Source organism: Poecilia latipinna, unplaced genomic scaffold (genome assembly GCF_001443285.1).
Source record: "Poecilia latipinna isolate Pla-1442-1.1 unplaced genomic scaffold, P_latipinna-1.0 Scaffold152, whole genome shotgun sequence".
NCBI classification, from domain to species: domain Eukaryota; kingdom Metazoa; phylum Chordata; class Actinopteri; order Cyprinodontiformes; family Poeciliidae; genus Poecilia; species Poecilia latipinna.
This window is the reverse complement of record NW_015112768.1, coordinates 217618-230127: the sequence shown is the minus strand read 5'-3', so window position 1 is coordinate 230127 and position 12510 is coordinate 217618. Positions and strand designations below refer to the sequence as shown.

The window sequence follows — 12510 nt, the reverse complement described above, 5'->3', positions numbered from 1 at the left end:
TCTGCTCTTAGATCTGTCTGACTCCTGGAAATCCACAGACACTCAACACTGCACGCACCCCACACACACACACACACACACACACAGCCTCTCAGCATCATCTTCTTTATAGCATGCGGTTCTAAAATTGCTAAATTATTTAACGTTATTAACATTAGACCTGTCACAACAGCGCCTAATTGGTGAAGCCAATGGGACAGAGCCGTGACAAGAATCATCTTCTCCTTAATTATCGTCTCATATCATTAATTCAGAAGATAAACTGCTGTACCGTTTTGCTTCTTGTCACATGTTTACAAGTATCCAGAGATTTTTTTTTAAATTCTTAATATCTACAGATATATTTTAATAAACGTTCAAAATTTTCTTTACTGTTCATTTCCAGGATTATGACTTACAGCTAATGAAAACCCCAAACTCAATTTCTCATAAAAATGGTCCAATAAAAATTCTTTTAAATGCAGAAATAAAGACTGAGATAGCTTCATTAATTCCAGTGGACAGATGTTTCAGGAGTGGCTTAAACAAAAGGAATATGATGTAGCTCATGTCCTCGCTGGTTTTTGAAGTAGACTGAATTTTTCCTTCCACTCAATTTTCCATTAACACTCTGACACACAGGACTCTGTTACCAGCCAGACTGCCTGCTAAACAACTGTCACATCAGCAGTCTTCCCCCATGATTGCATAAACATCCAAAGCATGTTGTGTTTTAGAATAAAAATGTTTTTCAATTGGTTTTAAGCTTTTAACGTCGGTGGCCTTACATTACTGATATAAGGAAGTATAGAAAGCTGCCATTATATTTTAAATTTGGTTAAAATTCTGGATTGGCATGTCAAAAAAAAAAAAATAAGGGTTGAATTTTGGTTTTTGTTTGTTTATATTTTATAACAACTGACATAAAATTTTGTCCAGGGTTTGTGCAAACCATTTGATAAGATTGTGCATCAATTTGGCTTACAGACACAACAAGCCACATGGGCTGTCATGGCGTCAGTAAATAAATAATGATCTGCTTGGCTTTTGATCCACACAAAGGAATCCTGTTGAACATGGGTGCCAAACTCTGGTTCGCGCTCTGCCTCTCGCAGCTGCCATTGCATTAATGCCTGAAGTGAAAGTGGGCTGTCTCTGAACTAAATCATCCGGCCGTCTAAGAAAGGAGGTAAATCAGATGGTTTCGCCCTGAGCCACACAGACAGGACGTTATTTGCCACAAATATTACAGAAGGGTGCTAATGCTGCACTGCTTCCACACTAAAAAAAAAACATATATATACACACAACTTTAGCAAATGCCTTTACTTCCAGTTTACCCATTTGATTTATATTGACAGTAGATTATCTGGCAGTTGGATCCAAGTGTTCGGTTTTGACAGAAAAGGACACCCACACAAACCTTTAGGAGAAACTCCGAGGAGTAAATTGCTTTTGGGACCTCTCCAGTAAAATTAGAGCTGCAGTGCCTGTCACTCTCACTGGAAGAAAGTGAATTAAGATTGACCATTAGATTCTTAATAATTCAAATGTTTTAATAATGGCTCAGAGGGAGCCACTTTGATGGCATTAACATTACATGATCACTGTTTTAATTTTGATTAGTTGAGGGACACCAATGACCTGCAAGATTAGGTTTTTATTCACTAACTTGAGTCCAAGCCCAAGTACAAATAATTAAAAGCTTATTGTTACAGGGTCTTAATAAATGAGTTCCCAAAATCTGAAGAGAAGTCAGCACATACAAAATAATTTTGTTCTTAAGTGGTGAGTTACCTTCTTAAATCACAAATTTATTAATACTTTTAGATTGCAGAAGCTTTTTGTCTGATCAGAGCACTGTGTGTCTTGTTTTTGGTTCGATGGTTATGAGATCCACACATGTAAAGATAAACAGTTTTCATTCTAAATTTCACAAATACAGATGTTAGAAAACCGTTAGAAATAAATGTTTTGGCAGAACGATATAAGAGTTTCGGATTCATGTCAGAGATGCCACTGGTCTTGTTCATATGTGTAATTTTAAATGTCAGTAGAGATTTTAAGCACAGCGTATTGGCACCAAACAGCAGGGTGTGCCGTACATAAGGAAAGTCTATTTGAGAACAAACAGATGTGGGGTGTACGACTGCATCTCTGCTTCATTCTGACAGATTCAGAACACATCTCACGCAAGACACCCCTCCAACGGGCTCCGAAAAATACAGATGAATTATACATGACGTTTTAAAAAGCTTCTCAGGTTCTCTTTTTGAAACATTCTTCTTAAGTGGAAAAAAGTCGCTCTAGAGACTGTTGTCATAGCTACAGAGGACTTTCTTCTTTTTTTTTTCGCATTTCTTTAAAACTGTTTTTCATCTGTGTCCCCTCAGACCTGTCTTCTCTTCATGAGTAGAAGTGGGTCAGCTTAAAAAAAAAAATGAAATAAAAGAGACCTAGAAACACAGAGTGACCAAACTAAATCACTTCAATCCTCTGGGAGGACATTATTAATTATTTAGTCAGTTTGTTCTCTAAACTTCACAAAAAAAAATAAGGTCTGAAACAAGTGCGTGAATCTGATTTGACTGCCCACGTTTTCCCCAGTATAAAAGGCAAACAACAACTAATTTACATCTTTAATGGCTTCTGCAGAATCGGACAAGAAGGAGACGAGGCTAGTTAGTCATGTGACAAACATGATAACACAACTGACTTATTCCCATTGGAAAAGGAACAGTATATGTACCATTAAAACAGCACAGTGAAGATCAACATTCATTTAGCAATCATCTAAAAAAAATGTAGAAATCCATGACTGGCCTGAAAAGAAATAAGTAGAATAAAGTGGCAAGTATATCTGTGTTGGGAGTATACTTTATCACAAATTAGGAATCAGAGTTCAGATGGTATTTACGTCTAAATGGACATGTTTTGGTTCAATTTTAATTTTGAGATTTGCATTCATCTGTTGTTTCTATCTGACATGTGCAAGAAAACTAAATTAAATCTTATTTGTGATTAAAAAAAAGAAACATCAGTTATCTGTGCTGAATAATTCAGTCAAGGTTCGATCTGTTTTATTTTTATGTTTGCCAAATCTTGTTGCCAAAACATTTTTTTGCTCTTTTCAGTGCAGAATAATCAAATTCAGCTCTGACTAGTCTATGTTAGCCATATTTTAAACTATAGATTACTAAAAGATTTCATAAAAAAGTGAAATTCTTTAGTCAGAGCAAACAGAAACCAACTTCGTTATCCTTAGCCTTCTTAAAGTGCTTGCATTTTTCGTCTGATCAAAACTACGTGTTGCCCTCTCACAATGGGCTCACAGCAGGAGAAAGCAAGATAAAAGTGATATGGAAAAAAATTAAATATTCCTTTTGCCACTTTTTGAACGATCATGCGGTACCTTATAGTATGTCATCTGGGCAGTAAACCATATTGTTCATAAAATAAAGACCTGAAAAATAACCCCATGAATGTTTTATTACTTCCTTTTTAACTTCCTGTATCAGCTAAGTGTGCTGCAGCGCTATCAAGCTAGCCTCTATGCACAAACAAAGCTAATCAAAAGTAGAATACATGTAAAATATTTCATAAAAAATGAAGATTGCAAATACTGCAATCGATGTCTTGTAGTTTTTCACTTGCCAAATAATTTGATGTGTTACACGCCAGGTATTTAGCAGTCGCTGTCTTCACAGGGGTTGATTTGGCCTTCTTGATCTGGTAGTCTTCAGCTTCAGCCTCGGCTAAATCACAATCACTGTCCTGGCCAGAGCTCAGGGTGTCTGCTGGCGCGTGCTGGGGCCCTGGAACATTTCCATCTGGTCTCTGGGGAGTCACACATCAATTGCTCTCAGCTAAATGCACTCACATATGAATATTTCAGTACAATTTAATGTTTCGGCTACAGCCCCAAAGGAGCAGAGCATCAATTTGTGAACACAGTTCTCCTGGAGTTAAAAGCCAGGCCGAATAATACAGTATGAAAGGCGCTGTCAATCTAGAATGGAAAAAAATAAATAAATAAAATCACTCAAGGGGGAAAAAGAAAGCCCTCTTACCTTCAGCATCAGGCTGCTCACAAACAGCTTTTTAACGTTTCCTCTGGAAAGATGAAGCAGACCGAAGCAGCAGCAGCAGCAGGCAGATGCTGCTTCGCCGCCGTCTGCAGTTGACTTTTCAGACCAGGTCTGTTTCCCCGCAGCTCTGGCTGACTGCCATTTGGTCTCAATATGCACCAACCAGCACACAGCTGGCGAGCAGGTCAGGGAGTTGTGCACCTGCTGTCCTGTTGATAAAATGCCCCAAAGTGATGCTGAAACCTCTTCCAGGTGTGAGAACATGAGTGCCTCACAAAACAAGCAGGTCACGAGACAAATCAGGTTCATCAGCTGGGCAGTAAAACAGCAGAGAGCATCCTAAATTAATCCCCACAACTGACTGCCATTAGGACAAACCGCTTGTGTTATTTTGTTAAAAAGGTTAAATGAACCATATAATTTACCTAACAGTGCTCCTATGTAAGATCCCAAACTGTCATGTCAAACATGGAGCCCAGATTTTAGAGGATCAAAATCAGAAATGTTTTGCTCAAAATCAAAAGTACTTTAAGGGAAATTAAATGTCGTTGTAACACATTAATTCAAAGTCTTCTTGTGGACGGCGACGGATGTTGGCAAGAAAGATCTCTTGTAGCGGTCTGTATTACAGTGAATTTGAAGAAGCCTCTGACTGAAGAAACTCTGTCGAACTATCAGACAACCACCAACATGTGTGACTTTCAGTGTGATGCTCAATTTCTGGAATTCTGTGTCTGTTTTACAAGAGATGTTACAGGACATTCACATTTCATGTGCCCATCCAGTTCAGAAAATATTTCATCTAATTCCTCTTTTAATTTTGTTAATGTGTTTCTTTTGCTTGGAAATAATACTAACATACTGGAGAGACCAAACCAGATTCCTGAATTGGATATTTTACGCTGCAAATTGAGCGAAGGATTACGGTACATGCAAGGGGAGTTTTTCCAACATCATATATTTGATATAACATCAAAATACCAGTGGTAAAATACAAAACCCTAATCTGCATTTTAATGCTTCTAATGCAAATAAACATTTTTAGGGTATAAATATTTTTTTGCAACATTCTAATTTTACCATGCCATAAAACATTTACATTGTTTTCTTATCTTATATGCCTGTCTCATTTTCTACAAGAAAAACAAACAAACAAACAAACAAACAAAAAAAACCTTTTTGGCTTACTGAAAACAATCTTACATCTAATCTACCAGGGGAAAGAATAATACTGACCCTGCCTGCAGCTACACCTACCTGGAAACAAACTGAAACTGCATGTTAAAGTCCAATCTACTAAGAGAATTGAACAAACTACCTGTTATTAAATAAAGATTTCTTTTACAAACAGCAAGTTGCGTAGCAGAGTCTAGATGTCAAAAATAATGAAGGTAAGTGTTTTGACTAATCTAAACAGAGGTCCTTTCCCGTCATTTAAGTGACGCAGCCGTCTGTTAATGGTGCTGAAAAGCAACAAGGTGTTGACGAGAGCATCTAACAGTAAAATACAAGATGCATATTTGTAAAGTAAAACAGGCAGCTGACAGTTACACTAAGAAGGTAATAACGGCGCAGATTATTCAGCCTAACAATGCAACACCGCCCTGAGGCACCAATCAAAAATTAATCCTAATTATCATGTGAATAGTGCATTAACTCTGAAGAATTATGAATTATAAATTTGCAACATGGTTCCCCTCTCAGTGCGGACTTGCTCGCATGTGGATGTGATTTCTTGTTTCCAGGAGACTAGTCACAAAATAAATAAGTGTGAGGGGAAAACCTGACATAACTTTGACATTGAAGACAACTTGTGAAATGTATCAAAATTATGTTAAAAACTAAATATTTTATCTTTGAATGCAGAAATTATTTCAGAAAATGACTACCTTTTTTTTAAAAAAAAAAAATCTTTGTTAGTTTTTTTTGCTGAGTCTGGACATGAAGATTGGACGCAATGCACTTAAAGACAAGTTAATGTTGGTTCTGGTAAATTATTCAGCATCTTTAAACAACTCATTAACTACCTTTCAGGAATGCAGTGTAAATGTCTTGAAGTCAGCAGAAAAGCCAGAAATGACTTATGTAAGCATAAAAAAAAATGTAAGGATGGCCTTATTAAATAAAGTTGACATAATGGAAATTTTGTATTCTACATTAATCTCATATTCTGAGTTGTTGGGGTTTTGGAGCCTTAAAAGTTTTCATATGTATTTATTTAATTTATGATTTACTGACTGAAAATCCAAAATGTAGTTTTATATAAAATTAAATATTAAAGAACATCAATAAAAACTTATTATAAAAGCCAAAATATGTAAAAGCTGAATAAGTTCTGTACAGTACATCACCCAATAGTTGCTCACATCTCATTTTACATGAATCAGTGCAGCACGGCTTGAAGATGAGCAGCCTTACCTCCAAGCCATGAATTAAACAAAATCTCCATTTGAAGTTCTCATTCTACATCATATCTGAATTAAATCTGCTTACAAAAGAGCTTCTCAAAAATAGTATTTGATTATCATTATAACTGAAAGCAACAAACACCAACAATTTGATGATTTTCACATTTCATTAGCATCTTTTAATAAAGGAAAGACTTAAAAAAATCTGTAAAGGTTCTCTAAAATAGACAATATGAAATGTTTACTTAAGTATGTGGACAGAACCCTGATGTCTTTCTCACACATACACACACACACACACACACACACACACACACACACACACACACACACAGGCACAAATTCAACTGAATCAACCTTTGGGACTCAGAAAGGATGACCATAGTGAATTATTTCTGACAATAGAAGAAAAGCACAACCGAAACAATTGCGAGACAACAAGTCACCGAGAAAACGAATTTTGCCCTTGAATGCCCCGTTGAATTCCAAACAGGCATATTTGGCTCCTGCCAAAGTTTAAGTGGATGAGTTCAGTCACACATATATTTTTCATGAGGTTAATGGGCCCAATCAAACTGTGATTACAGATTCTTCTGGGAGTCTCTGATGCCAGGGCTGCACAGCGGGGTCACTGGGTCACATCTAAACACCATAAACACAAACAAGAACCAATAATGTCCCGTCAAAGAACGAAGACAAGATTCTTCAAAAATGAACCACTGACCAGCAAAAGAAACGAAACACTGAACTCACACAGCAATTCAGCCTTTATCAAGTTTTGTTTTCTCCCGTTGGGTACACACTGATGGCAATATTAATTTATAATACATCATGCATATGTAAACAGAAATATTATGGCCTAGCCCAGAGATTCATTGAATGATTGATGTTCAAGGCGTTTCTGTCTGCTTACTTCATTCGCTCTGTTCATCCCAACAAGAGGATCACTGCCACATGTACAGACAGAATTTGGCCCAATATACAAATTCAGTTTCATTGCTAGTGATAAAAACAAAGGTGAGGACTTCACTCTTGATGAAATTCCTCAAGACGTTTCAAAAAAGGTTGGTGAAAGCAAAACTTTACTGCAATATATCAGCATTTAGTTTAAATACAATATATATGCGTTTTTGTTAAATCGGAACCAGTGTTTAAAACATTAATTATTATAGGACCTCACTATTTCTGGAACAAACCTTATGTTGCGGTTCAAAACGTGTCATGTTTTTTTTTTTTATTTGATCTCATCAGATTAATCACAATACTCTGAAAAGGATAAAAACACAGATATATCTGTGAAAATGTCAAAGAATTTAAAGTCTGATGTGGAAAATACATAAAATATATATTTAGATCTTCAGTTTTATACTTGTCTTGTATACTCAAAAGTCCTAAAATATCAAAGATAAAAAGTTCACCTTTAAATAACAATCAAAAATGCATTAATATAAAATCTAAATCTGATTATCATCTCCAGATTTTTCTTGAAGCTACAAAGTACACTGCAAAAGTATACGCATTTTTAACACTTGATCAGTTTACAGTCAGAAGCTATAGACAATCACAAAGTGATGCATAATTGTGAAGTGGAAGAAAAACTTTTTAAAAACAATAACATACATGTGTTCTTAGCCCATTTTAGTCTACATATAATTTGGTACAACCTGTCAGTTCAGCAGTCACATAATTAGGGCTTAGTCTCCTCTAAAAAACATCACAAAGGCCAAGAAACACATCAGAGATGTTGTGGACAATGCTACAGAGAGATTTAAACCAGGGTGAGGTAACAAAACCACAAGATATCAACATCTCAAAGAATACTATTTAACTCATCCCTCACCTGAAACTGTGAGGGGTGAGTTAGATAGCATTCATGCTCAGATGAATGCTCAACTTTGGGCATTCATGAGTTCAACTATGGTCAAAGATGAGACCAAAATTGAACTTCGTAGGTTATGTGACATATCCCGTGAGTGGCAGAAAACAAACACTGCAGGTCACTAGGCACACCATCCCATGTCATGGTAAGACATGGGAGTGTCTGCATGCTTGTTTTCAGCAGGAACAGAACAGCCCGTCAGAAGCTGACAAAAAGATTAACAGAGCTACGGTAAATGCGACACAATCCCGAAATATTACCCGTTAAGAGGCTGCAAGAGACTTTAGACTTCAGGGAAAAGATTCACCTCCACACACAACAATCCTGCAAACACACAGCCAGCGTAGAACGGGGTGGTTTTAGATCGAATAACCGAATCACTGCTCAAACCCAAGTCAAATTAGGAATCTGAGCAAGACTTTCAGTTAATGTTCACAGATGTTCTCCATTTGCTGACGACTACATAAAACAGAAGTTTAATTTGAGAAAAAAACAATGTTATTTACTATTATTAATACACAAAATTTATAATGTGGTTTGCCATCTTGAGAAAATAAACTAACTGAATTTCTTAATTGAAAATAAACAAAAAGAACATAAAGTGTACAATAAACCAAGGCAGGAAAATCCAAAAGTTATTTTTAAAGTAATAGAAACCCTAACAGCTAGATAAATTTGTAAATTATCATTTTAATAATTTATTTGATTTTATGTGATTTTTTTCTGGCAAACAAAATGTGTTGATCAAAGGTTTTTTTGTCTTTTTTTTCCCCTATGGTGGCAAGTATTCTACTGTCATTTTATTTTCTCTTACCCAACTTGTTTGGCACACACCAAAAGTCAGCCATCAACTTTAAAATGGTAATGGAAATGTTTTATTAATAAAGTTTTCAAGTCTGTGCAACTTATGATACTATAACTGTAAGGATGTGAAACGTTGTTGTAAGAAACTATTTTAATAAGGTAAAATTATGTCAGAAACAAAGCGTTTACGTTAAAAATAATAATATATCTCTGTTTTTTTCTTCTGTTTGGCTGGTGACTCTACGCTTCGTCTCTTTCACCGTGTTCCTCAAAACTCAGCAGCCTGCCCACCCTTCAGTCAACGGGTTGTAGTTCTCACTTCACCCCAGTAGATGGCCTCGTTCTCGAATGGATGACGACTCGGGATTACAAGGAGGATCACTGATGTACGTCCTCTGATCTGTTGGACTTATGTCTAAACAGAGGCTAAAAGTATGGCCTGCTATAGCTTAAGTAGATATGTTAATGAGAAGACCAAAGCTGAAGTGTCTCTTTGTCCTGTGTCATACAAGGCTTCCGGAACTCATAATGAAATATGACTTGTTTTATATATATTATTTATTTTTAAATACCGCTAGAAATGTTGTTTATATTTCACAAGACAAATTGGTGAACATCCCTATCATGGAAAATTGTGATTTATTTTTACTGTGCAAGTCTGTGAGGCTTATCAACACAAAAAAAAATAAAGTAAACTAACTTAATCTAAATAAATAACTTGTTTATTATTTATTTAAATACCACAGATTGAAAACTTATATTAATAACAGAATTTGATTATTTTTGTTCAAACCAAAAGATCTTCTAATGGAACTTATGTCACTAAACAAACATGATTATTGACAGTGCTGGGTATTAAACCACTGAACTGTATCTACAACAAAGACAACATATCAACATCTGCAATCTTGGGCTTCCATTCATGTCACGATTATTATTATTATTATTATTTTTTTAATGCTTCTCCCCAAAGCCGCCTGCTTGCTGTGGAGGTGCGAAAGAGCGATTGGAGAGCGCGGCGCTGACGTGGTGACGTCACACGAGCAGCGTGTGGGGACCTTGTAGCCTCTTCGGCCTCCCTCTCCAGTCCGGAGAGACACAAGTTATCTGGGAGGCTGCCGAAGGGCCGGCGATCTTTCCCCATCTTTTCTGCGTCGAGCTCACTCCCCTTCATCCGTCCTGTATGGTGGATATTATTTTCAGCTCTTCTTTCTTGGGTGATATGGGGGATCATTCCAAAAGTAAGTACGCCGAATTGCTCCGTGCGATTTTCAAGCAGGAAGATTTAGAGTCCCGATGCAGCAACAGCTGCAGCATTAGATCGGTGAACAAACGGGTTAGAAAAGCCAATATTCAGCAACGAGTCAATTAAGAGAGCAATTATCCTCACGTTGCACTGCTGCCCTGGATTATTTCTATTATATGGCTTCGGTGGAGATTTTAATAAGCAACACATGTCAGTTTATTTTTTTTTTTAATTTTTCATTGCATGGAAAATGCCCTAATCTATCAGTTGTTACATAACATTGAGGTTCATCTTCATTAGAAAAAAAAAAAGAAAAAAAGAAAAAAAATCTGCCAACTCCCCCCCCCTAAAAAAATACATAAAATAAAAATAAAACAACGCTACAGAATTTTTGGGTGTTAATTCGACTGTGCATACTACGTTGCGTTGACAAAGCTGTGGCCTCTTCGCAGAGAAGTCAGGATTCGCGATGTGTGTAGGATGTGGAAGCCAGATCCATGACCAGTACATACTGAGAGTTTCCCCCGACCTGGAGTGGCATGCTGCCTGCCTGAAGTGCGCGGAGTGCAGCCAGTACCTGGATGAGACCTGCACTTGTTTCGTCCGGGACGGGAAAACTTATTGCAAAAGAGATTATGTAAGGTAGGAGTTTTCTTTTTTTTTTTTTTTTTTTTTTTTTTTAATTTCCCCCCAGGATTTCTCACCCCCTGTCATACATGTGGTGTATAAATTAAATATCAGGAAGGATCTCCTAAAAAAACCCCCAATATTAATAATAATAATAATCAGAGTAGAAACAACTAGAGGAAAAAAAATCATATACAACGGCTAGTTAGTTTCAGATAAAAAGATTTCAAACATTTTATTTCAAATAAATTAAATATAAGTATTTCCTTTATTTATACACAACACTTTACAAAATTGTCTAAACAGTTGTAAATTCCGCAGGCTGTTTGGGATAAAATGCGCCAAATGCAACCTGGGGTTCAGCAGCAGCGACTTGGTGATGAGAGCCCGGGATAACGTGTACCACATCGAGTGCTTTCGGTGCTCGGTGTGCAGCAGGCAACTGCTGCCGGGGGACGAGTTCTCCCTGCGGGAAGAGGAGCTGCTATGCCGGGCGGACCACAGCCTGCTGATGGAGAGGAGCTCCGCGGGAAGCCCCATCAGTCCCGGACACATCCACTCCAACAGACCGCTGCACCTGGCAGGTGCGAATTTTATTTATTTATTTATTTATTTATTTATTTATTATTATTATTATTATTATTATTATTATTATTATTATTATTATTATATGGAGTAGCCTATTTAAAAAAAAATCTGTAGACTTTTAATTTAAAAACAGCTCAAATAAAATTTGTACATATTTTTTTTTGGGTTCAAACTCAGATTTATTTTTATTTTTTTGGTTCAATCAAATAAAATTCAAATGTGTGTTTATGCATGTGTAAGTAAATTGGTGTGCTGTGCGACCTTTCCGTAGGCCAACTTTATAATTGATCTCATTAGCAGTAACCTGCTCTGTTGCCAGTATCTAAATAATCTGGGACTTGAGTCGCGGCCATGTCTGTGCGTCTTTCTGTGTGTTTGCGCGCGTGCGTGTGTGAGGAAAATCACTCCACCAAAAATAAAAGACATATGTAAATAAAGGTGACCTTCTTCCTGTTGGTATTCAGAGACAGGCCTCAGAGGGAACCTTAAACTAGACTGCGTTTTTTTTTTCATATTTAAAGAGGAACGTCTGTTTTTCGTGACAAAAAAAAAAATCCCTGTTATTCAGCGAATCAAGTTATGTTTAAAGTCGTGTACAGACACTACTTTGCTTTTGCAAATGCTTTTTATTATTATTATTCATTTTATTAATATTATTATTTTCAAATCTGGAATAATTTGTCTCTCTTGATTGACATTTAAGTAGAATTTCTCACTATTTTGAGAAACTCTACATTTATATTTTCATTACTTTCCAAATAAGAAATGTCCCTCCGTGAGACATTCCGATTCAGGGCAAAAACTCTGCTGGGGTTAATGTGAGCTCCGTGTCTGTGAACGAACATTTGAAGCAGTCTGTGAACCCCTGTTTTTTTTTTTTTTTTTTTTTTT

General features: G+C 36.5%; 1 protein-coding gene across 4 annotated transcripts in view; it reads left to right on the top strand.

The window, feature by feature from the left end:
- Positions 1-10235: 10235 nt before the first annotated feature.
- LOC106945593 (insulin gene enhancer protein ISL-3) overlaps positions 10236-12510 on the top strand; it is a 7663-nt gene continuing 5388 nt past the window's right edge. For 2 of the 4 annotated variants that reach the window (XM_015029378.1, XM_015029377.1), the window contains exons 1-3: positions 10236-10399; positions 10857-11046; positions 11353-11615. In XM_015029378.1, coding sequence (XP_014884864.1) covers positions 10342-10399; positions 10857-11046; positions 11353-11615 — 511 coding nt within the window. In that variant the 5' untranslated portion in view covers positions 10236-10341. The remainder of the gene's footprint in view (positions 10400-10856; positions 11047-11352; positions 11616-12510) is intronic. The other 2 variants (XM_015029374.1, XM_015029375.1) reach the window with 1 other exon arrangement.